The sequence below is a fragment of the Rhea americana genome, unplaced genomic scaffold (assembly GCF_003343005.1).
Source record: "Rhea americana isolate MKP2758 unplaced genomic scaffold, rheAme1 scaffold_33, whole genome shotgun sequence".
NCBI lineage: Eukaryota > Metazoa > Chordata > Aves > Rheiformes > Rheidae > Rhea > Rhea americana.
In genome coordinates, this window is record NW_028186457.1 from 4,080,539 (window position 1) to 4,107,297 (window position 26,759).

Here is a 26,759-nt window from a genome sequence, read left to right on the forward strand (position 1 = left end):
CCCTCGGCGGCTCGTAACGGCCGCTGGGGCCGGGGGCGGAGCGGGGCGGCCTCCCCGCCGCGGAGCGGGGCGCGCCGGGCCGGTGAGGGGCGCGGGCGCGGGCGCTGCGGGCGGCTCTGCGCGGGGCGCGCCGAGAGGCGCGCTGTGGCTGCGGCCCGGGTCCGCAGCGCGCCTCGCTCGCTTAAGATCACGGTAGCGCTTAATATTAATGAAGAACTGCTGTTAATTGTGTGAGAGGTAGGTAATCACCGAGTTGTTTGGTTTTTGTTTGTTTGCTTCTTTTTTCCCCCAGAATATTGCCAGGGACTTCGCTCCCCCCCCGCAAGGCGCTAAGGGAGATGTTTAAATCCAAATAAATTAAGCTGCTCTTCGAGTCCCCGAGAGTTCTTCACTAAAGCCTGGCATTTGCTAAGGGATTTACACCTGGGCTTTGATTTTTTTTCTCGTTTCTTTGAAAAAGTGATGTTACCTCGTTCTTTCTCTGTCTTGGGTTTCACAGCAAAAATGCTGAGTTTCTTCCGGCGAACCCTCGGACGGCGGTCTATGCGTAAGCACGCGGAGAAGGAGCGGCTGAGAGAAGCGCAGAGAGCCGCGACCCACATCCCCGCGGCCGGGGACGCAAGATCCGTCATCACGTGTCGAGTGGCGCTGCTGGACGGCACGGATGTCAGCGTGGACTTGCCGGTACGCGTGAGGCAGGGCTGCTCTCTGAGCGCCGCCGGCTCAGGTCGGCCTGTGCGTGCTCTTTGTTTATAGTGTAAGGTAGGGAGAGGTATGTCTGGTTGTCATAGCGACCAACCCTGTGACTGGGGTTCACTTACTGGTCAGAAATAGGTAATGAAATAACGTTAATTTAGTTATGTGCGGATACCAGGTGTCATGTTCTTGGGTGTCGTTGTGTCCTATGCGTTCAGTGCTTTTTCGCATGTTAAGGAGTTTTTCTGCTGATGCTTGGCTTAGGTAGGGTAATGTTTATGTTCAGATGGATTGGATTTTCTTTTCTGTGTGTTACATGTGTACCTTAAGAAGGAAGGTAGGTGTAGCCCTGTTGAAGGGGAGCAGTGAGCAGAAGGGATGCGAGACTGGGAAAGTCACAGTTTCAGAAGATATTCAGCAGCTTTCTACTAGATACGTAGCCAGTCACTGCTGGCATACATGTTGTTACAGGGAATTCACACACGTTTTAGGATTTGTGTGGTTTTTCTTTTCTTTTTTTCAATCTTAGATTAACTTCTATGTGGGTTTTGTTTCTTTTCATTTTGTTTTTGTGCCAGAGAGAGATGTAGTTCTTATGTGAATGTGGGAGGGGCGAGAGGAGTTTTACTTCCTTTTCATCTCTGGGGCAGACAATGTAACAAGGATGGTCTCACAGCATGGTGCTTGATTGGGGGGAGAGGTTTTAGTGACTGTTTTACATTTCTACAACTCCCTTAGTATGCACGTGTCTCCTTTCATCTTAATTATATATCCATATTTGGCTAACAGAACAACCAGTAGCAATTGAAGTAATRCAGTCTAGTTTTTTATTTCCATGTGTTAGTGGTTAATATTGCTCTGAGCTCACRTAGCTGGGTTTGGAAGCTGTGGGTCAGCGAGACGTATGAACTAGCTCAGTAGAATTTTAGCTTTAAAAACAGTTGCGTTGACATTAGAGCTGCTGGCTAGGAGGAGCAGGCAGTGCAGCCATTCTTAAAATGGCCTTCCCCCCCCCTTTCGTTTTAAGTATAATTTTAGAGTGATTATAATAATAGGTAGTCTGAGGAAAACCCAGTTTGTTAGAGCATTGTGCAGTGAGGATGACTACATCATGGATGTACTACAGATGGAAATATTTCCTGCAACAACCAGAACCGCTCTAATGTGGAGTTAAAGGAAGTTTGGCATCTCTGWTTGCAAAACAACTACACAAACAGACATAAAACTCATTTGTACGTATCTGTATAGCTCACTGAAACAATGTAATGAACGCATCCGCTGCTGCTTAGTGCCTAGGATATTTGATTTGAGGCCAGGAATGCCTACGAATACTTTATAGTAAGAGCTGCACTTAAAAAGTACTCAGGTTTAAATTGGGGTCTCTGCATAACCAGAACAGTAATCTTTGGTGMTGGAGTCAGCTCTGTAGGCAAATTCCTGGTGTCTGTAACAACATTTTTAAGACTTTGAGGAGCATAAACTGAACCTAAAGAGGTGTCATGACCTACCATCTGGACTATAAAACTTGGAGCAGGGTGCAGTAGTCGCTAGTTTCTAGTTGCTAGTGTCTTTCTACAGGAAACTGTCGCTTGTTTTGCACGCTTACCCCCCCACACACACTTTATAATAAGCCAATACGAAGCCCTGTCTGTGAAGAGTAACAATAAACAAATACATGAATCTACATAGCTAGGTGCAGTAATTACAGTGCATTGTTAGAGGCTGATGCATATCGGTTCTTTGGTGATTAAAATACAATGAAGTAAAAGTACAGCAAATGTTTCATTTCAGAATCCTTAGTGTGTTTGTTCTTATGTCTCTACTTATATCATTCGTAATTATATTTGAGAGATGTGAATTAAAAAATAGTATAAAATCTTGGGGCAAAAACACTGCTTTATTGTTTTCTAAAATAAAAATTACCTTTTCTCTACCTTCCTTGAGGATCATGAGCCTCTTCAAGGGAAGACCTTTTTCAAGTCTGGTTCTGTTATTTTGTTGGCAGTAGATTTGGTTCAAAATACTCTCTTATCTCCCAAAAGATGTCTGCTCACTCCACTGTCTCTTGGGCGCGTAGTTCAATTATGTATATCTACCTACATAGTAGGTCAGTTCGCAGTTCAGTTATCTACCTACATAGATTCTGTGAAATTGTCTTTTTTTAAAAGAGAATAAGAATAGCAAAAAGCATTTCTTAAAACTGAATCATTTAGCAAATTGAGGTTAGTTCACGGCCAGAGAAAGAGTGGACTTTGCACGAGTGAGAGGATGGGAATGGACACTTCACCTCTTTTACTCTATGCCTACATAAATACTTTAAACTGGCGTAAGCTGGTGCTGCAACAGGAAAAAAGATGTTGCTTTCATTTTCATTCATCCCTGTTTCCACACCCCTTGGCAGAAGAAGTCCTTTTTGGCAGCCATGCAGTAAACAAAGTCAAGAAAATGATATGACTGAAAAATAATCAGTATCATGCTATGTTAGTTTCCAGCTGGAGCAGTTCTGCAGTTGGTTCCCCATGTGCCTCCCCAAATGTGGTGAAGAAGCATTTAGAAGCAGTATCAGACTTATCTTTGCTTAAAGTGTTTGTTAAGTTGCAGACTTACAGTGAATTTACTACTGAAAGAACAGTGATCTCAAACTACAGTTCTTATCGTTGACTAAATCCGAGATTGCTGAATTTCTGTTTAATTTTTAAAAAAAGGAGGGAGGATAACACAGGGAACATTATTCTGTAAACGAAAGCCACGTTTTTTGTCCACTGATCTTTTATGGTGTCTCCCAGGCTGCTCAGTCTGTCCACTTTTCTAACTCTTTTGTTGTTGTTAATAGCTCTGGGACTTGAAGTAATCATCAAAGATACAATCCTATACAGTACTTAGACTTTTTTTTAAAGATTCTACTTTGGGTCAATTATTAAGGAATATCGGTGTTATATATACTACATACTACTACTTTGCTATGATCAAAATGGGAAGTATGAACTTTTGTGAGTTATCAATATTCTTTGGGGCAGATTAAAAAGGGTTTTTTTTCCATCTTTGTCCCAAATTCTGAARCTGTGTTTTAACGTGGTTGTTTTCCTCTTCTGTGGCTGCTTTTTTGAAGCTTTAGATTTGTCCAAATGCATTCAGTAATTTTTGGCAGACTTGAAATCATGTRCCCAGTAAAACACTGAGATCGTAATTATTTTTAACTCATCAAAAATTCTTAAAAACTACGATGTCTATTAACTGGCTGCTGTTGACAGTGTTCATCATATATACTATTTTCTGTTACTTGAATTCATCTTGGACAGCAAAAAAGTCTGTTTCTTTTTTCCTGTTTTTTTTAATATCTTTATGTATGGTGTGTGCTTCAAAATTTGATGAGAAGATTTCTGTTTTACCTACTTCACTTTCCTTACATCCCTATTTTACTTTTAATCCCGTTCCCATGCAAAACTAAATCTCCGTCTTCCCCTGCCCCGCTTCCACACTTCACAAAAGTTGAAGGCCAAGAATAGGCAGCGGTCCAGGATCTGGAGACTCCATTGGCTCAGTCCTACAAATCCGAGCTTCAAGTGTTCGCTACAACAACTGGTGTGTTGGCTATGCTGATGGTCGTGGATCTTGGTGAAAGTCAATTTGTGTGTGGGCGTTTGTGAACAAAAATGTTTGTGAAAAGTTTCTGATAAACTGTGGTTGTGAAYACTGAAGGTCTCCGGAGGACTTCTAAATCAGAAGGGCTAAAAAATGAGTGCTTGTAATAGAAATAGTCAACTCTACATTATTTACAATAAAGACTGGGGAAAGGAAAGATAACACAGATAAAAGGGAACACAGTGTGAGATAAATGACAGAGAATTAGTTACAGGAACGCATTTGGAATATGTACCTCTTAAAAATTTGTGGCTGGATTTCTGTGGAGAACAGGGTTGGCTTTACGACAGTAACAGGTAGTATGGGGTCTTGTAGAATCAGCGCTCTGCTTTGTGGAAGCCAGGGGTTTYGGTGAAAAGCTGATCCTGTTTAACCTGCAATGTACGCAATCTTCTCGTTGTATTCCAGCTTCTGCAGAAGCAAGCTAAATTTTAGGCAAAAACTGCCTTGTGGTAGCTCTTTAAAGTAAAAGACACAAATTACAGGAACAAATGCTATCTGAAGCSTAGTAGCTTTTCATCTTATAATAATATTCCTTACTTATGCATGCATGAAATTTAATGTAAAAATTGCAAAATGAGATGTTTTTGTCTTCATTATAATGAAGTGCCATTAAAACAAGAATTTATATAAACCAGTCCAAGAGCTCTSCGAAATAGTACAAATTAGCTAAATGGTTTGCAATATTAGAGTAAAGCTTACAAAATAAGATGAAAGAGATTTTTAAAAAAAAAAAGAAAGAAAGAAAAGAAAGAAAAGAAAACTATCTGGAGTGTCAGAGAGCRTTGCCAGCAACTATTAGGAGTGCTGATGGCTGCTGATGTGGAGGGAGGTGATCTGCGTTGATTCTACTGCAAGATCAAAGGTGTACTTTGATAGTTGTTTACTCAGTAATACAGTCTGTCATTTTTTTAAGCTTATAAAATACCTGTTGCCACTTGCTGATTATCTGTAGCCATAGATTTAAATACAGAATATAATCTATATTCTATATAATATAATCTATATATATATGCCGRTTTAGAAAAAAGAAATCTCCTAGTAACGCTAAAAACATTGGAAAAAATGGTCTTTGTGAATCAAATGAGTAGTCTTTTTAGGAACACTGAAGGCTAGCTTTCAGATATTCAAAGTGAATCTCCACTGACAAAAATASTGAGGAGATAAATGTACACTTACCATTGTAAGATTGTAAAGTCTGGGATGAAAACATATTTCTCCAAGTAGTATATGTCTAAAAATACTGAAATGCAGTTTAGTGAACTGAAAGTGGAACAAGCAATCCAAAGTCATACGTTACAAAGCAGAGGTGGGCCGAGACCTAACCGTAATGCAGCTTGACCCAGTGCTTGCTGGAATACCAGATGTAAGTATGTATAGAGATTGAGTATAAGGCATGTGTACCACAATGGCTTTGTCATGAGACCTCGAGAAGAAGGTATAAGCACTGTGCCTCTAATTTTAGACACCCACTTAGATGCTTAAGTGAAGGTGGTTGTCTCAATGTATGTCTTCTCCAGGCAGTGAAGGAACAAATCAGCCTTCTTGATTAAATACCTGAGTTGACTTTACCCAGCCTTGCTGCTGATTTCCTGGATTTAAATCTAGGATTTGCAACACCTGCTTGCTAAACAATTACAATTATTAAGAGCAGCATGAGATGTTACTGGGGAATGTTTTGTAGCTTTCCTTCCATTCAGTGGGGCCAAGATTCATGCCAAAGTGGTCAAAAGATTTTTTTTTTTTTTAATCTCATTTCCAAGAGTGGAGAAGCCCTTGGATGTCTTGCACTATGCAAATTTTGTATTTTATTTCAGTTCTTCAGTTCAGTGGTTGATTTTCCTACTATTAGATGTTTGCTGCTATTTACTGCAGAGCATAACAAGCTGTATAAATCAAGTAGTCATGTTTTAAAGAATCACAAACCCATGAGGAGTTTAATTTGTCCCCTGAAGAAAGAATCAGCCACTGGGTTGATGGTTTGTGAGTGGAGTAGTTAGTAGTTCATTGGTAACCATTAAGCAACTTGAAAATAAATATCTGTCCTCTGAGAGTAACCTGAGCTCTTCTGCTGCAAGGAGGAAGAAGAAAAAAAGCATAGGGTGGCAGCAGGATCAAAATGCCATTTAAATTGAATGTTGGCACTGGAGAGTTAGACTAGCTTCTTGCAGCAAAGTATAATAGATATGTATCTATGCTATGTCTTTCAAAAGCATTTGAGATGCCAATTTTACTGAACATGAATCAATGTAAATTTATTTGTGAAAAGTGACCTGTTAAAAAGTACAAAGCAATACAATTTTTGGCAGCGTTTTTTTTTTTTAATAGAAGGAGGAAGTACTTCAATAAGCCATTAAGAATGAATTGGAACTTAATGTTGAAGGGCATGTGAAACTTTTGTCAGCTTGCACTAAATAGAGTAATTGATAATTTAAGTCATATGCAAGCTACTGCATGCTTAACTCTGCGCTGACAACCTTGATGATTTCGGTCAGAAGCTCTGTACAACCAGCAGCCTTGTGAACTTCTCCACAGCCCRTGTTCTTCAGGGACTTTCTCCGACCTTAGTCATTCTTGGTCCATTTGTTCTTTATGTCCTTTGCTGAGATACCAAAATGATGATTGCCTGAGATATAATAGTCCATTTACTGGAGGGGAAAAACACTGAAGCTAGTTGGAAGCTGGATAATTTTGAATAATAACAAACTCATTGTTGATAGCCTGAGACAGAATGTGCAATAAGTCTAGTCTGAGCTAAGGGCTCCACTGCCCTTTAACTCTGTCTCCTCAAGGGTTATAAACCTTGGAATGCAGCTGAGATAACTGGTTAATTACATTTTAAAGAAATGACTTAGAGGAATAATAATGGAAGAAATGTGTGATTTTGTATGTAAGTGACCTACCGTAAGCTTGTGTTTGGAGAATCTTGCTGTTATTTAAGAAATCTGCTGCTGCCCAAAAAAAGGACTTTATCTTGAAGTCAACAGGAAAACTTGCCCAGAGCAAGTTCTATGCCCTCCACATCTCAGCATTTTCACTATGCAAATTTTTTCTGTTACTGTGTGTGTGAGAGAAGTTCCCCACTGATCAAATTGCCTCCCTTTCCCCTGCCTTCTACAATACTTGAGAATAAATAACTGAGGGAGAAGTTACCTGTGCAGACTGTATTTACAGATTTTTCTAAGATTTTACTTAGGGCTGTGAAACACCACGCTGAATTTAACCATAGTCATTGGTTGCAGTTATAGAGTTAAACGAAATATTTGAAGATTAGAGTACAGGAAGGTAGCAAAAATCTGTGCTACTTTTCTTGCTTTGATATGATTCAGTGATTGAATCGGGTGGTTTCTGAGAATAAGAATAATCTCAAAAATTGATTTGTAAACGATGTAAACTTTGCAGTGTTATCTGTATCTTGTGTTTCTCTGTTCAGCTCAGTTTGAAACCTTTCTTCCATGTGGCCAAGAGTTCTAAATCAGTCTGTTAATTAATAGCATACTATAATATATGCTTAGAAATTTAGTGTGTTTCTCAACTTGTGAGTATGTAATATCAAGACAAAAGATTACAAAATGATGGCATTATGGAAATASAGGAATCCTTAAACTGCTTGCAGAATAGATACAAATCCTTTATGCATTTCTTGATGTTGAAAAGAATTATTTTTAAATACAATGATTTGTATTCAGAGCTACTATTTTTCTTCTTTTTTATTACTTTTAACCATCTCAAATATTTTTAAGCTTTTCTTTCAGTGTATTACTGTGAATGAGTTCATAGCAGGAAAAATATATGTTGCAGAGAAAGAGCTCAGTGTGTTATTTACATACCTGTTCTTCAAGGATATGTTTAATTTTTTAAATTATCACTGTCAAGATGATGTTTACTTGAGGTCAGAGCTATTTTTTTCATAGATTACATACTAGCATGCACAGTAGTTTTCTACAAGTGAGTTATGTAGATGGATTATCTAAGCACTATTTGTTAGAGTTCCTCAGACTGTTTTCTGTCAGTCATTAAGAGCACTTGGTAATGGAATGCTATAACCTAATTCAATATGCTTTTCTATCCACTTGAAAAGTAGTGAATTGCCTAGATATCACATGGTAATTTCTTAAGCAATTTACTGTACTCCTTTCTAAAAACATTTCAGTGTATTAGAGTGTCAGTTGTACTCGCTGTATTTCCAGTTCTGTTGAACTTTAATTGATAAAGAAAAAGCCTAATAGGTACAATGATAAAATAATGTTTTGACATTTTCAGCCTTGTGCAAGTTGTTACTGATATTTTCTAAAAACCCTCAAAAATTATGAGAGAAAATCATTTCCACATTGTGTTTTGGAAGCTTAATTTTAGAATTTCTTTTCCRAATTCTTTTGGAGTTTCTTTTACTTTTGGAATTACAATGTTAAGTTTGCTTAGAAAGGAGTATAGGTGTTACAGTAAGCCTGTCTGCTAAATAGTAAATCTTTTTGTATTTTCAGAAAAAAGCCAAAGGCCAGCTTCTGTTTGAACAGATCATGTATCATCTCGACCTTATAGAAAGTGACTACTTTGGATTAAGGTTTATGGATTCCGCACAAGTGGCGGTGAGTAACAGAACTTTTTGAGTGTTGCTGGAAAGAAGAGTAAGATCTTAATATTGACAAAAATGCTACAAGAAAACCACCTTTCTTGGATTGTTTTGTGTAGTAGCTCTGTGGCGTGTTAGTTTGTTTAACACTCCACTGCAAACACACTCTAACATACCACAATGCTGTTGTCCCTTGCATTCATGCCTTTCAGTTGTTATTCCTGTCAGACCTTCTGTTTGCTTGGCCCTTCACGCTGTGACAGTGTGGAGAAGGTTTTCCTTTGCCAGTGCATGGTGCCATCAGCATTTTCGTTAGCAAAAATCATCTTGTTAATGTTTTCTGGGGAAATGATCTTAGCAAGAAGGGTGTACATCTGATTTGCGCTGATCTGTAGTGACTCAGACCTGCAACTAGAAACTGTTGGGAGGATATAGATGTGTTTATATGTATCATGGTTTGAATGGAGAGTTTTTTTAAGTGCGAGTTTGTAAAAATATCTCTGCTTTTGAAAACAAAGGAGTGAATTGTTTTTTTTCATCTGCAGTTACCCAGCTTTATATAGATGCTCCTTGTGGTTGAGTACTTAATTCTGCCCACAAGGAAAGATGTATGTTTTCTTCATGCTGTTTTTAGTTTCTTCTTCTGTTTTGAAGTGGAATGTTGTACTTAGTCTTTATATGCATTAAAAAAAAATTGTTGGACAAGGAGTAATTTCCATCTCTCTCCTGCGTTCCTGTAACTTAAACCTGTATTTGCCTATCCTAACTCACCTAGGTAGAAATATATCTGGGTTTTCATACTGTGTATGTCAAACTTAGGTTAGATGTAGACCCARTTGTCTCTGTGTTTCAAGTCCATTTCAGAATCGTCTTGTGATTAGGATGGCAGAGTGGAAGCAAAGACAGTTGCTGCTGAGCTAAATACCTGAACTGTCCGAGATCGGTGTACAAAATGTAGGCAATGACATTTATTGTTTGACTTCTGTGAGGGTGTATGTCTGAAACGGAAACAAACAAGCAAAAATAGGAACCAGTATAAACCACTTGATCAGAGTTAAGTTTTGTGTTTAGCTTATGATTGTAGAGAATGTTCTCTTCTAAGAAAATAATTTGATCATTTGTCATCTGAAGCAAATTTCATGATTAGCAGGAGTAGCTGCTGGCAGACTGCAGTCCCTAGCAGTAAAAACTTTGTTAAACCTCTTTCAGAAAAAAAGATTGAAAGAGAAGGAAAATACCTTTATGCTAAGTGAGAGATATCATTTAGAACTTGCTATCAAGAGAAATTAAAAAAGGTCAAAAAGAAGCCATCATGGATAACCAGCAGTGTAAGGAAAGTTACTGGAAGGAAGAGGACATCCTTCTGCATCAGTTATCAGTCCGAATGGAGACAATAGAAGGGATTATAAACCTTGGCATGTGACATGGAAAACACAGCAAGGCTGCCCCAACCGAAGGCATTACAACTAAAAGGCTGCATACCGTGGGGGAGTGTTCAGTTTTCATGCTTCTTCTGAGGCATCTACTTTTGGCCACTGTAATATCTTTAGTCAAGTTTACTCACTACCACCAGTTTTTGTTTTCCTGTTGCGTTCCTTTATTTCTTGCCTGCCTGCCTGCTGTGATGGCATCATGATTGGGTATAGGCTGCCTCAGCAGCATAACTGTGTGGGAGAATAAGGTAGGGTATATGCAGCAAAGGTACACTCGAAGGACAGCATAAATACTTACTCTAGAAATCTTAGTAATGTGTTATAAAAATGGTTGAAGTTTCCCTTTAATAATCCAGTGATTTTAAAGAAAATCTGATTTCCATCCCCTTATCTTTAACAGCCAGTTGTCATGTTGCCATAGGTCATTTGTGTTCTTAATACACCTAGACCAGGCTATCAAATACCATTTTGGGGGTGTGGAGGTGCTGAGGTACCCACTGGGTGTTTAGGTACCCTGACGTCGGTTCTGCTGTGTGGCTTCTCAAGTGTTTCTGTGTGCCTATAAGGTCTGTAAGAACTTGCAGATAAAACTACCAGTATGGTAAACTTTTKCCTCTTGCTATTTTGTTATCAAATAATGTTGGTTCATTTGAAATGGGGAAATATGTATGAATCTTTTCTATCTTAGCAATGGTTCGTGGCTTACTAGCCCAGCAAATTGTTACTTCCAGTCCAGACTTTTGAGTACTTGATCCTGTGTAATTTACCAGGTACAAGCAATTTCTAACTGAGTTGTTTCCTTTTCTTAACTGTATGTGACCAAAAGAAGGCAAGGTAGAGGTGATGGTCTGTTTAAAATAAGTATTTATGATACATTCTACATAACAAAGCGGTCAGGATTGCATTTTGCAAGGACAGATCAACCCAACAGTTGGAAATAATTGCTTTAAGAAATGAAGAACTAGGGGGATGGTAGCCTTTCTTGGAAAGTGAAGCTGGCAGATTCTTGTAGAAACTCAATCTGCAGCTGGAAACAAAGGCACATGCTAACCAAGTTATTTGTCAAAGATTATTCAGGAGGTCTGTTAAATAAACAGCAGAAGAATCCAGTCGTGTAACGTGAATAAGTCTTCTGTCTCTGGAGATAATCATTTCTGCTCTTCRGTTTAAATATATTACCTCACTAGCCACTTGCACCTGAAGATTTAAAAACAAGACAAAAACCCCTGTGCCCCAAATCCCTAATGTGCAGTTAAATAAAAAATTGAGAAATTCCCGCTTGCTTTAACCACAAATTAATTTTCAGTAAGTCTATTTTAAACACCTGGAACATACCTTTTCAAATATGCATGTATGACTTTTTTTTTTTCTTTTTTTCTTTTTTCGGTTCCTTAAGTGATTAGTAGATAGAAGTTCAAGTTTTTGATGCAGTCAGGGAAAAAAAATCCAGATAATACAAACTCTTCYTGACAATTTACATTTTAGGATTCAAATGCTGAGTTCTTTAAAGAAGCTCTTGAAGCATTTTGTGAAGTGGGAGAATTGTCATTTTTCATGTGACTTCTGTGTTCAATTTTAGTCTGGTGGTTTGGAATGGATTTTTGAAAGAGGCAAGAGGTGGCAGAAGAAGGTTTTTGCAATATTGTCTGCAGTATATCAGGCTTAATCTAAATCCTACGGAAGTCAAGAGACAGGCTACTGTTAATTTGAGTAGCTTTGAACCAGGCTGACAATGAGCAGTGCAGCATGCCCAGTGGTATGAAAGATGAAGATTGGTAACTTGTTAGGCTATTTAGTTTCCCCTTAGCAGTGCTGTAAAGATGGTGTTTCTAATAAGGAGCACTGAAAACTTAACAGGGACAAATTTCTAATTCCAATGTACAATACGCAGGCATCAGCTACTAGATTTTGTTATGGAACTGTAGAATGTGTTACTTTGTTACTCTAGCAATTATTTGGCCTACTGTAGTGCTTAATACTGAAAATGATTTGTATAACATTACACTAAATATAGAGCCTGTAGTTCCGCAAAGTATTTGACCAGTGTTAGCCTCACCACCTTTATATAAATAAATAAATAAAGTTACCCTCCTTTTTTGAAATGTTACTGATTTTTCTTTCTGAAGAAGCAAACTGATTTAGTAGTGACTTCCAGTACTCTRTGTAGTATGCTGTTTTCATTGCTCATTGTTTAGCAAACCTTATCTATGAATTTCCGCAGTGGACTGTGTGTTGAACAAACTCTCATCAAAATGTAAACTTGAAGGATCACTTTTGCCAGGTCTGCTTGAATTCCATTTTAATCACTTGGAATAAATCTCAAGGCTCCTGACGGCTGTGTGTGTCCATGCATGTATTGTTTGTTTCTTCCTTCCCCTCCATTCGAAAGCAGTTCTTGCACACATATACGCGTCTCCTTGCCGTTCAAACTGAGCTCCTCAGACTGAGGCGGCGGGGCTGAGAGCAGGGCAGAGCAAAGCGCTATCAGTGCCTGTCTCGGGCCTCTCAGCTGCTGCCACTGGAATGTGGAGGAGATGCGGGAAGACAGGCTGGAGATGAACCAGACGTGCACAGTCAGTCTCAAAGCCTATAAATGGCTCTCGTCTTACTCGGCATACCAGGCTCTTCTGTATCTAAATCACCTGCAAGCCTCAAAATGGATAGTTTTTATATTTTCATGGTGAAGGAAGGTGAAAGTAAATGGTTTCTTACAGCAAATGAGTTTATGGAATAAGAAAATGATACAACCTCTCTTTTTGAAGTTGCTTGCTTAAATCTGTTTCACTGGCAGTGTAAGAAAAGTTGCCMTAAACATTTGCTTCATTTCTCCTTAAATTTCCTACTTTATTCTAAAAATAAATAAATATTGCATGAATTTGAAATAGCTTTCTTTAACTGCTGTGCATTAATAGCCAAGAAGAACAAATTTAACTGAGTGTATAGCAACAGTGGATGGTTCAGTTATTCTGATCTACATCTAATTTATCAATCACTGCATATCCTGGCTGTATTACAGGTTGACTTTATACATTCTCTGGAGAAGGCAGGGCTGCTGTGAAAGCAGGAACATGTTTGCACTTGGCGTTGCAACCTGAAAATACCGGTTCTYTCTCATACCCATGTTGTTTCTCTGTCCTCTTTTGGGTCTGCTGTAAACTTTGCAGCACATAGTTTAACAAAAGGAGTGTTGCTAATTGCATAAGTCGTCTGCATTAGTTGCAAGGTGACATTGGGAATGAACCAAAGGAGGTGGCGTTCCTGGGCATCATGAGCCATCCCAGACACGGTGTGCAAAGGAGCAGTCAAGGCAATTATGTTGAATAGGGTGCCGTGTTTACTGTTTAACTGAGCCACGTCCTTTGGAGGAAGGAGCTGTTTGCACGCTCACGGCACTTTGAAATAGGTCTCTACTGCTAGTTGCACATTAGTTCCAGCTTTAACTTTAATTTCTGCGGTAAACAGTACTGCAGGGTGAGTATGTGCAATTATTTTAGGTAGCATTGGAATATACATGCGGAAGTCTCCCTCAACCTGTCATCTACATCTTATTTTTTACGTGCTTTTGTGTGTAGTATTGCTGAAGTCATTTTTTTGGCTTCAGAGAATCAGTCATGCTGTCCAGTATATAGCTTATAATCAGCATTGGTAGATGAGGCAGAATCTTCTGTTCCCCCATGTGACAACTGCTAGAGTGTCAGCTATGAGTATTTTCTTTGGAGAACCAGGGAGAGCTGACCGTATGCTCAGACATAGAGACAGCTTTGCTGTTACTTATAACTCACATCCTTTAGATCATTCAGCTGTCAAAGGCGGCAATGTTTACTTKGTTGCTGCACCGTGCCTTTTTGTACATGGCGAGCTGAGCTGCGTGGCGGAAAGTCGACTTAGGGTTTATGCCTCTCTGACTCACTGTCACTGACTGACCTACAAATGTGGAATTTGGGTTTTGTTTATTTGGGCTAGATGTGATTTTTAGTAATTAAATTGGTTTGCCGATWCATATTTTTCTTTCAAGTGGATGATACTTTCTTGAAGATTGACTTTAAATAATGAGCTGTGTGGATGTTTCTGTTATAGTTGTTCAAAGCTGATATTTTGCATTACAAATTTTGAGTTTAARTATCTACTTCTAAATATCAGGTTATTGTATACTTATTCCTTCAAGGTAACTATCTGAGACCCATTATTGTACACATTAATCCATATTTTTTGAATAACATACTCTGATAAGCACTAAGCTGTGAACTGGGAAAGATTTGTATTAGATTGTTTTAGTGGACTACTTGCTAATCCAGTATGATCTTTGCTAGTGAATACATATTTTATTTTTTTCCCCTCTAAAAATACTTTATTGATAATTCAATTAAAATATTTTATTTTTCAGCATTGGTTGGACAACACAAAAAGCATTAAAAAACAGGTTAAAAGTAAGTATCCTTCCCATTTTCTTGGATCTGTTTTTTTGAATCTGTTAAATTTTTAGACTTTTTTAGCATACAGGAGGCCCAGAGAGTTGAAATGGGGGGGGGGGGGGGGGAGAAGTAGTGTTCTGAGAGGGATAATGAAGTGACAAAAAACTGGCATGGTGCTGCTGATGGCTTAAAAATCCCTTCCCTCTGTAGCTTGTATTACTCTAGCCTAATGTCCTTAATTAAATGCACTAGAGGCTTGTTAATCATGGTTTAAATGGAGTCAAAGCAATGGAAGATGCTTTGACATTATAGATGTTTATTCTGTCTGTAGGAAACCTTGTCTTGTAGCCTCCGACCTTTGCTGGCCTGCAGAATGCCCTCACCTATTTGTGTTCGCTCTGCCGAGTCGTTACACGCTTCGCAAGGGTTTGTTGTGGCCRGCTAGTTCCAGTGGTGCACGCTTGGGTAATCTCTGACACCAGCTCATTTTGTTTAGCAGCTTCCTTGCTGTCCGTTTTGGAAGCCCTTAGGGGTTTGTGGTTCGATATTAATAAAACAGAAGTTTCGGAAGCACTGACGAGAGAAAATCCCTCCTGTTTTATGCAAACATCAGACAGAACCYTGCTTATTTTTAAAGAGCTGTTAATTCATTTTTCTGCTGAATTAACCTTTTACTTTCCAGMAAATAAGATTCTTCCACAGAAGAGTTTATATCCCCCTAAAATATGTCTAAAACTCTGTGGAATAAATTAGCCTAAGTTTTCAATGGTAGGTATTTTCCAGAACTCTGGAAAGGCCTTATATAGACCAACAGTACCCAGGGATTTGGCTGAGCACAGAGCCAAGACCCACGGCTTTCTTGGTGTGATGGTTAGAGCCCTTAAATATAGGGATTAACCTAGATTTGTCTGTTCTTGGCAAGACAAATCAAGTTGATGTGATATGACTGTTAGATTGACTTGTAACATATAAAACTATTGKTGCATGTATTTAAATGTACTTTCACCCTGATGTTTCCCATGCATTTGCCTGTCACAGAGGAATTCTTGCCTTAATATCCCGTGATAGGAAAGAGGCAACTTCAGTCAATTTTTGTGATGTGATTTTGTGTGATAAATAATATGTCTCGTCTGGTAGCCCTTACTACTGTCTTCAATGTGTTCTGCTTTGCAGTTGGCCCACCATACTGTCTGCATTTTCGTGTAAAGTTTTACTCATCAGAGCCCAACAATCTACGGGAAGAGCTAACAAGGTAGGAAGGATTTTGTGAGAGATGCACACCCAAATAAGGTCAGGGAAATGTTTCTGTGATATTTAAACAGTCGTGCGGTGGTTAGTGGATTCATTAGAGCTGCTTGCTTACTTATGTTAGTTGGCCGTTTGTAAATGTATCTAATGTAGCTCTCATGAAATAAATGAGATCTAATATCAAGAGATATACATATTATATTTTTGAGGCACCATTTTTCATTAGGCTACTTTGGTAACTGATCTGAGTAGTTCATACACAACGGACAGTTTTTTACTGAATAGAACAGACATCATGCCTCTTTAGTTTTCATATGTTGTGTTTAATTTAAGCTGTATGTAGTCAACTTATCTCTTTAGTCTGGAAAGTATTGTACTGTAATTTAGGGCTTCTCTCTGGCAAAAATAAATTTGGTTATATTTCCTTACTTCTGCGATCTTTGCAAAGCATATACAGAGGGAAAATATATTATCACTATGTTGAGGTGTGAGTTGACAGTCCTACATGTGTAGGATGATATAAGGTGAACAGTGGTTCCCCTTGAATAAAGTATCTCACAAATCCATTTATAATTCTGCGTTTCATGTTGAACTGAGATATATCTGGGGTGTTTTGAAAGAGAATGCAACTTATCAGTAAGCAGTATCAATCTTTTGTAAAAGGCAGTATTTCTTTACATGGTTGTCACCACTTTTGATGAGGATCCAGTTTAGAGAAGGAATAAATTTGTTCTTTCTCGATAGCTGTAGACACTTCATACCCTCAGCCATTCATAATAAGGAACGTGAGGTGCATTGTTTGTTTAGGGTTTACGTCTGTGTGGATCTTGGGTCTGCACCTTAGCCAAATCCCTAAGAGCTCTACCAGGAGGATTATAGTAGCATTACCGTTTGTAGCCATATGTACTGTGTGCTGCTTCCATGTGATGACCTAAAGTTTTTTATTTATATATATATATATATACACAATATTTTCTTTAATTCTCTTTTGGTGACCTTGACAGCAAGATGAAAGCTAGAGAATGTTTTACCTSCTGAGTTCTGAATAAACCTTTAATTGTCTTTAAAAAAAAAATTACATCTGTATCTACCATTAATGAAACATTTTCATCCAGCTTGACTGAGTTCTGCCAATCAGACTTTGCTATACAGGTTTTAGCATGGCAGACTTGAGGGCTGTTAAACTCTCTCTGTCTGCTTAGCTAATCCCCCAGAACTGAAAAACAGCAAGACTCTGTCCTGTCTTGAGCCAGTCTTACACCTCAAGGAAACAGCAAGAAGGGGAGCTCTCTTATGGRTTATAGGGGTCACTAAGAGTGGTTTTGCAAAGGGTCCACATTTTCTTTGTATGGCAGGACACCTACTTGGATCCTTTTGTCAGCTTCCCCAGATGCAGCTTACTTGCCTTTTCTGTCAGATGCTACCAGTCAGAGGTCATGTAACACAGCTGAGGCACGGGAATTACGCTGGAATTGTTTGCAAATGTTACATGCCTAATAAGCACAGGCTGGTCACTCCCATTATATATGTGAAAGCTGTGCTAATTCTTTGGATATCCAGGGTCAGTACCAAATAAATTTATTCCCAGTCTAGAGGCCAGTATTCAAAAAGGCTTTGGATAATGCATGCTTTGACAAAGTGTTTGTGGAATCCCTCCTAGCAGCAGGATGACRGCAAAAGAACAGTTTGCATTTAGCAGTTTCACTCAGCATCCACCCTTCTTGTAACAATAATGCATACAGTTTGCAAAGTGAGGAGTATGAATGTAAAGGAGGAGCCTTGCAGAGACATAAAAATTATGATTTACTAGGATGCTAAAGTATACCCTGAGATCAGATGGGTTATACTTTTTTCTGAAAAGCTCTTGAAGAAAGCCAGTTCTTGGACATCACTGTTGCATGTGTTTGCTCATCATCTAGTAATGTAGTCCTCTAGGCCAGTGGCTGAGAACAAGCTAGCAGAACTCAGCTATCACTGACTAGAAGGAATAACACAGAGCAGGTTAATGTCCAATAAAGCCGCTATATTTGTATGATGTGCTAACATAGGGAATGGAGCCATGTCTCGGAATTTGAAAAACAGGCTTCACCACAAAGATGAAGTCGCTATCATCATTGTCCCTTAACCAGTCTATATCAGGCTACTAAACAGAGCTATAATTGGATCATGAAGATGGCTTACAGCATCAGGAACCTCCAGGCACTCATTTCCAGAAGGCATTGCTCATCTGTTTGTTGGCTCAAAGGAGTACTAAACCAGTTTCATAGCAGAGAAACCAATCAAGGTCTGTTAGTTGTCTTTTCAGTCTCTTCCTGTTGTCATAAGTGTTACTGGAATCAAGGATACTACCCCCTGAGGACACTTCCAGACCTTTGTTGTATTGTCTATTTTATAACCATTTCATATCCATGTGTGTGAGTATGAGGAGATATGTGGCACAATCTGAAGGAGCATCACAGTTGAAATAGAAGCATTGCCTTGGCTTCGTGTGTAAGGCTTCTGTTCATCTGCAGTGGAATTCATATTGGTCACCATAGTTGAAGTCAACCTTTTCAGCTGATGGGACTACTTTTATTGTTAAGGGAAAACTATATACCATGTAGGGCAAGAGGGCTACTCTTTGTGGATGTTAGATTAAAAGAATTGGCCTTTCCTGCGACAAGGGTAAGTGCTTTTTATCCAATATGTGTCCAGTTTCTAAGTGAGAGTAGTAAATAAGCAGGGCTGCGAAGGGAAGTTGGCTGTGAAGAGTAAATGACTTGGTAAGGCTGCAACCTTGCAGCCTTTTTTTTTTTTTTAATCACTTTGCAGTCAGTTTTCTGGGTTAGATTTTAACTAAGCAATCCATATTATGAAATACTATTTTTGAGGGATTATAAATATTCAGTTTCTTGTAAGATGGATCTGTCTGAAGAAAATGCAAGTCTGTTCTGTGTATGCCCAACTGGGATCAGGAGGGAGAATGACAGAGGCTTATTTAGGTCTTTAAGTTTCAGTTAGGTTTATTCCTTTTATTTAGCACTATAGTTCAAATTGTGGTGACTTACTGCTTTGAGTTTACTTCATTTAAAACGTGTAAGGTTTACTGACTCGATTGATAAAGTCTTGAAAGATCACTGCAATTTCTTCAGTCTTGAAAACCTCTATAAAGAAAAAAATCTGTTTGTTTGTTTTTGGTCAGGCTATAATTTCCTTCTGTTTGCTGAGTGAACTATTAATCAATGACTTTTCTCATTTACTCCTGCAGGTATTTATTTGTTCTGCAGCTAAAACTGGATATTCTCAGTGGAAAGTAAGTATTGTTCATAATAGCATTAAACGACCTTTTGGACAATTACAGTGTGTTTAACCAAGGGTTTATTAAGCTGTTGTATTCATATAACTATTACCTTTTGGCCAAGTAATTTTATTTTTTTTCCYCGGGAATATTACTTCTGTATATGTATGTAGCAGCAGAGGATTGCTTAAATAATGTAGTACTTAATCTCTTGTTAATTTGCTGAAGATCTGCTATTCCTTTTGCATTTTCTCATCCCAATCATTTATACTTTCTCGCTGCTAGGTATTTGAGTTTTGTCTGCTAAATAGCCTCTGTCAGCTAAGGTTTTAACAAGATGTTTCTCTTATGGCAGATTGGAATGTCCATTTGACACAGCCGTCCAATTGGCAGCTTATAACATGCAAGGTGAGTAGATACAAGTGTGAAAGGATGAAGTTTCTTATTTTTGGTAGACTCTCATTACGTCTTCTAGTCTGTCATTGCTGTATTCAAAAAAAAGTTTCTGTCCAGATGTTAGTTATCCAAGGTGAAACACACCTCTTCTTACTTTCAGTTCTGTTGATAGCGTATGTGGAAAATTATTTGATTTTTTGGGACGCAGAGCAAGAAGATTCTGAATATTAACAATACTGTGCTAAAATTTGTTTTCAGATGCTTTTATGCAAACTTTTCCACTTTCACACAAGCCATAAAATGTGTAGTCTTGAATTACTTTGAGATAGGAACGTGATTTACCTTCTGTTTTCTTCATGCCATGTGTTTTCATGTGTTTTCAGCAAATTTTAGAAGCATACTTATGTTCCATGTCATGCTTGTCTTTGAGGTGGTATGCTTGAATTGCATTTGTTGCCATTTTAGATCCTCCTGCAACCAAAAAGAGGTGATGTGCTATTTTTTTCTCAGCTGTACACTATTACATTTGAGTCATCTGAGACTCTTACTAATGACTTTCGATTCGGGTATCAACAGTTTGAGAGSTGTGTTCTAGGCTTGTATAGGTTGAGCATCACTGATCTTCCTGGCTAGCGTCTTCTGTCGTTTGAGGGGTGTGATCTGAACAAACATTCAGTTTGCTCTGGTTTTGAGCAGTGGAACTTGCAAAAAAAGAGAGGAGAGGCTTGAAGTTTTAGAGGAGTCTGCTAGAGAAGGCTTTGGAGTCCTTTATGGATGGTATGGCCATGTGGGCTTGTTCTACCTGGTTTATTAGTATACAAAAGAATCCCAGAGCCTCTGCAGTAAAGTTATCATATGGTCCTCTTTGAAGGAAAGGGGTTTAGATATGTGCCATACATTTGTGCTGTGCAGATTCTCTATGCAATGTTCATCTTATAAACCTGTGTGCCGTTGTACTTGCTTTTCGGGTGTTAGATATCAAGACTAAGTCACTGAAATTCTTGCTCTTTCAATTATTTTCCAAAGCACATTTTATTCTTAAGACAGGAACAGTGTTGAACTGTTAATGGCCTGATCATATGTAGAGAAACCTGCTTTGTTTTTTCCCACTCTTCTGTTTGGGGAGGGAAAAAAAAATATATTTATTCTGTGGTTAGAAATATTAGCATTGTTAGAGTCCCAAGATGGAAGCATTCAGTGCGTCAGTTTTTAGAAAAACAAAGTGATCCAATTAGGCCATAAATACATTGCTTTTTGTGCTGTTTTTTTTTCTTTCCTCTTTCTACAGTGAAGCCCTTACCAGGGTTTTAATCTTACTGTCTGACAGCTGTGTACTTTTTATTTAAATCAGCTGGATCCTAAGCTGGCTTTGACAGCATTCCTTTCAACAGAGGCAGGCGTTTTAGTGGGAGTAAATTAGTATAGAACTACAGACTTCCTCTGTCAGCTTTAAAAAAATAATAAAAAAAAAAAAAAGCAGGGAGTTGCTGTAAAAGACTATTACTCTGCTTGCCATGTACAGAAATCCAGGAAACGTGTTGGTTTTATACCTTCAGAATACTTCGTGTATTTATTTGACTTCTGCAGATCTTTTCAAAGGTCTTTCTTTTTTCCCTTCACAAGTGTATGCATTTTTTTTCAAACAGAAAAATTATTGGCTTGTGTTGGATACCCAAGTTCCAGGTATTCCTGATTTTTGGATATAAGCTGAACATCAAGAAGCCACCAGAAAACATTGGGTGGAGCAAATGCGTAGTGTCTCTGAAAATCAGGATGTTTTTATATAGGTTTGTAGCTGTAGGTTTCAGCATTTCAGGCGCACATTGGTCTTGCTGGACTGGTTAGCATCTGTGGAAAATGGAGGTTGTGCTTTTGAAGTGGCACAGATAAGTGGGACAAATAATTTTATGAAAAATACTAAAACTGTTTGCTTTTTTCAAATTTAATGTGTTTTTAATAAAAGGCAAAATTGCATTCAGTAACTTTTATCAACTGGTGTCTTAGTAGAGACTACAGTGATAAAAATGTTTCAAAACTTTCTGAAAGAAAAAAGATGAGTTTCAAGGATGTTGATCATTTTAACCAACATATCAGCAGCCCTTTGTAAAAAATTAATGCGAAGGTTTTGTATAGTCATTAAGACCACCCTTCCAGTGTCTGCAATTTCCCTTTTAAAAAAGGTGAAACTGCAAATACTGGGAGGGCTGAAGGAAGAGGAGGTACAGCAAAATTCAATCTTTTAAATCAACCAGCAAAGCTCTCAAAAGTTCTTGTTAATATTTTATTGGGAACGTTGCTTGACATGGCTTTTCCTTTTATAGCTGAACTTGGAGACTATGATCCTGCTGAACATGTCCCTGAACTGGTGTCTGAGTTCAGGTTTGTACCCACTCAGACTGAAGAGATGGAGCTAGCCATTTTTGAGAAGTGGAAGGAATGCAGGTACTAGATTTTGCAATATGCTTTAGCCAAGTGTTTGCACAAATTTTTCTATGAAGAGAATTATTAAAAAGATACTGCTGAATCTTATTCCATGATTATTAGGTTAGTAACTCTAATGTGGTTCCGTCATATTTTGTAAGAGTACATAATGTGAAAATTGAAATTTTCCAGAGGCCCAAATAAAATGATGGGGTTTCATTACCTTGAAACGCAGTAATTTTTGAAGCAGTGACTTTTGGATTGCAACTTACAAAAGTGACCTTGAGGTTTGTGAATGTGAAAACAAGAGTCAGCAGTGTTTAATTTTTTCACACACTCTCAGGCATTTCTTTTTTCCTCTTTCTTTACATGCCAGTGTTTCCTTTGTATGCTTTCTCAGGCATCTACTTAACTGCAAACAATTTATTTCAGGGGGCAAACACCAGCGCAGGCTGAAACTAACTACTTAAACAAAGCTAAATGGCTGGAAATGTATGGTGTAGACATGCACATAGTCAAGGTATGTTTAACCACAGCATGGTGACCTTTGGAAATGATAATGTTAGCTTTATCCAGCATTTCAACGTTTGTTTTGCTTTGAAGACAAAAAAAAAAAAAAAATAGTGAGGCTGTGCTCATCTAAACTGTGTAACAAGTGATCTGGCTTTGCATCAGCATTCCACCTGGCAGCACATGCTTCTAGAAGGTGTAACTTTAGTCCGAACATCTGCTCTGTATTAAATACATAATTGATGTGACAATACATACTACAGTTTGTGTTTAGACTGAAAGCTATGTGCAAATCTTAGTAATTAAATTAAAATTGGCTGAACTCCAGTCAGTTACCAGCTGAAAAACTACAGAGAAAAATAGAGCTTCTGTGAAGAAAGAGGCGCGGAGGAGGTCCTTATTACACAGACAACTCAAAATACTTTATTAAATTTTGCACTATATTTAGTTTTCCTGAAGGGCTGCAAACTAGAAAAACCCATTGCATGAGATCATTGAATGGAGAAATGTTTATGAGAGTTTTGTTGCACTAAAAAAGCAGGTGCATCTTTAATTGGAACAATAAACTACATTAATCACTGGAATAATTTGGATAGAGGGTCAGGCGTGGAAATGAACATAATATTTCTTCTGTGACAATTCAATTAGGCAAGGGATGGCAACGATTACAGCCTTGGACTAACCCCTACAGGAGTTCTTGTCTTTGAAGGAGACACCAAGATTGGTTTATTTTTCTGGTAAGCTGTCTGATTAAAACAGATTTTTGTCTTTTTTTTTTTTTTTTTTTAACTAGTCAGAAATATCTATGTTTAGGATATGAGACCACCGTGAATACCTGCAAAAATATTGTGTAGCCTGTGTTTTCAGTGTCTGAAATATAGTCTTTCTTTTTAAAAAACATTCTTGATTGATCTGTTAATAGGGTTTATATGTGTATAACATGCTAGTGGTAAGTAAAAGACTGAATAACCTTGAGACATTTTTAATTTTTTTGTTTGGAGTTTTTCTGTTGAAATTTGCAGTAGGGGTGCTTTGAAAATCAAGTATACACCCAACCAGTAAAATTAAGCTTTTTCATGCATTCAGGGGAAGTGGTACACCTTGCTTTTTAAAGAAAGACAAAAGCAATAAAACTTGTGCAGTATTTTCATAATTTTGTGTATTATTAAGTACAGTAACCTGTAATTCCTACCCAGTCTTTAAAAACTATATTCACAGAATAAGTAGGCAGATAGTAAAAGAAATTTCATCATATAAAAATTTAATTTAGCTTAGTCCAGGCTAATTTCATAAACTTCTCAGAAAAACATTTACTTGGTAGTAGAAGTGTCATGTATGTGTCCTGTGAATTCAAGAATACAGGAGTCCCTCCACCATCAATTCTGTTTTTATTTATTTATTTATTTATTGTAAAATTTCTTTTTTCTTTTTCTTGTTTTTATGTTATGTCCACATTGTTCACTTTGGAAACTGTATATGGCTCTGGGATCTAGGTTTTTCTGAAACTGCCATTACAAGAATTGATCTGTGATGAACTGTAAAGAATTTACCTTCCTTTAATAAAAACAGAACTTATTTCAACATGTCTCTGTCTTTTTGAGCTCAGCCCACAATTTTGTGTGTGTGTGGAAGAGTAGGAAAGCATGGATATTTTGAAGGAATTTACAATTTCAGTTCAAGTAATTACTGTTTTAGTTTTGATAGGTTCATCTGTTTTGAAGTTGTTGACTTCTTATAAATCTTCTAAGTTTCTAATGAAAGAATCTTAAATGCCAAGGTAAAACATTGGTATCCCTAGTCTAGTCAGGCCCTTATTGCATGAACTTAAGAAAACAAAAGAACAAACAAAAAAATTATTTTTGTTACTGAGAGTTGGATTTATTCTCCTTCTTCTGTTCATTTTGCAGGCCAAAAATAACAAGACTTGACTTCAAGAAGAACAAACTCACTTTAGTTGTTGTTGAAGATGACGAACAGGTAAATAACTGTCTGGTTAGTTGCATCTCAATCTTGATTGTATGGCATGAATTTACTTAATCTTGATCTCTTTTTTTTTATATTTATGTTTTGAGAATTAACATGACTGTCTTGAAAGATTTTTAGTTGTGGTGTTGGGGGGGAAATGAAGGGACTTATATGTGAAATAAATTGGTTCATTTTTTTCTCACCTTTTCTAAAAAAGGGAATGCCATATTAATTTAATGTGGGCCAAATAATTTTGAAACCCAAACTTGTTTTGATGTGTTGCATGAAAAAAAAGAAAAGGTTAGGTAGCTTAAGTCCCAAACAGTAGAATAAATTCCTTAAACAAATGCCAGACTTGTTCCTAGGGAAAGAAATTGCTCTCAGAGCAATTACAAAACTGAGAGTATAAAAATATAAGTATTGGTAATTTAAGTATATTGATTTGATTTGGAAGTGAGACCGAGAAGCCAGCCTCAGTGAGGAGTACCTTCCTATTATAATAATGTATTTAATTTGTAGTTATTCAGAGGGTTGGCTTGTTAAGTATATGGTCTCTAGCCCTCTCCAGCTTCAAAGAATGGAGCAGTTATTCATTAAAGCTTTTGAAAAAGTTGGGGGAGGTTTTCTGCCTAAAATATTTTTGGTTTAGCATATGTTTCATCATCTGTGAGAGCATGGTTTATTTGACTTGCATTTAATTGTAGCTTTGACTTATTCAAGCCCCTTATAAATCTGCAGTGTGTTTTGTGTGCTTTAAGGGAAAGGAGCAGGAGCACACTTTTGTTTTCAGGCTGGATCATCCCAAAGCCTGCAAACACTTGTGGAAGTGTGCAGTAGAACATCACGCCTTCTTCCGGCTCCGAGGTCCTGTCCAAAAGAGCTCAAGTCGATCTGGCTTCATTCGGTTAGGATCCCGGTTCCGATACAGGTCAGTGTCCTCTATTGTTTAGCGAATCTCCTCCATTGTTTCTGGAGTGTAATCAGGAAAGAAACTGATATTTGTTCACTCAGGATATATAGAAGATGAAACTTGCAAACTCATTGAGTTAAGTTATTTAAATTTACTTTTTTTAAAAAAAATATTTGAGTATAATTTCTTCCCTGCATTTTTCTGATTTACCTTTGTGATTCTGATCTGTGCAGAAAATTATACAAGAAAGGTTTCTTGAGGCTTATGTCCCTTATGTAGCATATATAGTATATTTTGTTCTATAGACCATTTGGCCTTTGAAAGCCTGCTCCTTTTTCAATGAACTCTGGAGCACGGTTGATTGTTTTGCACAGTTGGGGACAGAGGTAGGCTTTTGACTGTTGTGTTCCTAACCATTACTGGCATGATGGTAGTCCTGTAGAAGCTTCAGATAAGGCCTCCGTTCTGTGTCAGTCACTGCATGTATGTGTAACTGACTTCAAGTGGCCTGTAGTCCCAGACTAGTCTGCAAGGTGCTGTCAGATGCTCCACCAGAATTGGGGAGTAGATACCAGYGAGTAACCCCATACACGATGCATACACATAGCTCTTGCCCTCTCCGTTTCCAGCAGCTGCACCATTACCATCTCATCTGCTTCAGAAAGGGTCAGTGTTAACAAGAAATGAGGTGACCATAAGGCTGCTACTGCTTTGGGGGTTGGGTCGGTCTAGACTCCACAAAAAAAGATGATTARCTGTACCTTTAGAAATGTCATTTGTTGGACAGGCCAAGTAGGCTACTTGTGATCTATTACCCGGTTCATCAGATGAGTTTAAGGAGCTTGAAGGAAGAGTGGAAGTGAGGAGGAAAGAAGAGTGTCAGAAAAGAGGAGGGAATTGGAGGATGGAAACGCTTCATGTTTCCTGTAACCAAAGGACTTGCCACTGCTTTGATGAAATACCTTTCCASCTTTCTCTTGGATTGGAATTGATGCTTTTGGAATAGTAGGAACTACTGTTGCTACCTGGTGTCCCCATTTGGGTCAGTTGAGGTGACCTTAACACTTAGCTTTTGTTATTCTTATCCTTAAAAAATGCATGAAATACTCTGGTACTTAAGAGGACTTTGTCTTCCTGAAGAGTTCCATAAGCCTTCAGGCCTATTGTGTGGGGGTTAGCTTGCTGCAGGGGTCAAGGTTAGTTCCTTTTGGGATTTATGCTGGTTTTAGTCCTCTGAGGATGTCCAAACCATTAGCATTTGTATTGGTTTATATAC

General features: G+C 38.0%; 1 protein-coding gene across 2 annotated transcripts in view; it reads left to right on the plus strand.

The window, feature by feature from the left end:
• The first annotated feature begins 43 nt into the window (after positions 1–43).
• The window catches only part of EPB41L5 (erythrocyte membrane protein band 4.1 like 5), a 57,003-nt gene continuing 30,287 nt past the window's right edge, over positions 44–26,759 (plus strand). For both annotated transcript variants that reach the window (XM_085310999.1, XM_085311000.1), the window contains exons 1-12: positions 44–237; positions 500–684; positions 8,823–8,927; positions 14,729–14,771; positions 15,930–16,008; positions 19,252–19,296; positions 19,637–19,689; positions 21,999–22,119; positions 22,531–22,618; positions 23,257–23,345; positions 24,516–24,585; positions 25,332–25,501. In XM_085310999.1, coding sequence (XP_085167125.1) covers positions 505–684; positions 8,823–8,927; positions 14,729–14,771; positions 15,930–16,008; positions 19,252–19,296; positions 19,637–19,689; positions 21,999–22,119; positions 22,531–22,618; positions 23,257–23,345; positions 24,516–24,585; positions 25,332–25,501 — 1,043 coding nt within the window. In that variant the 5' untranslated portion in view covers positions 44–237; positions 500–504. The remainder of the gene's footprint in view (positions 238–499; positions 685–8,822; positions 8,928–14,728; positions 14,772–15,929; positions 16,009–19,251; positions 19,297–19,636; positions 19,690–21,998; positions 22,120–22,530; positions 22,619–23,256; positions 23,346–24,515; positions 24,586–25,331; positions 25,502–26,759) is intronic.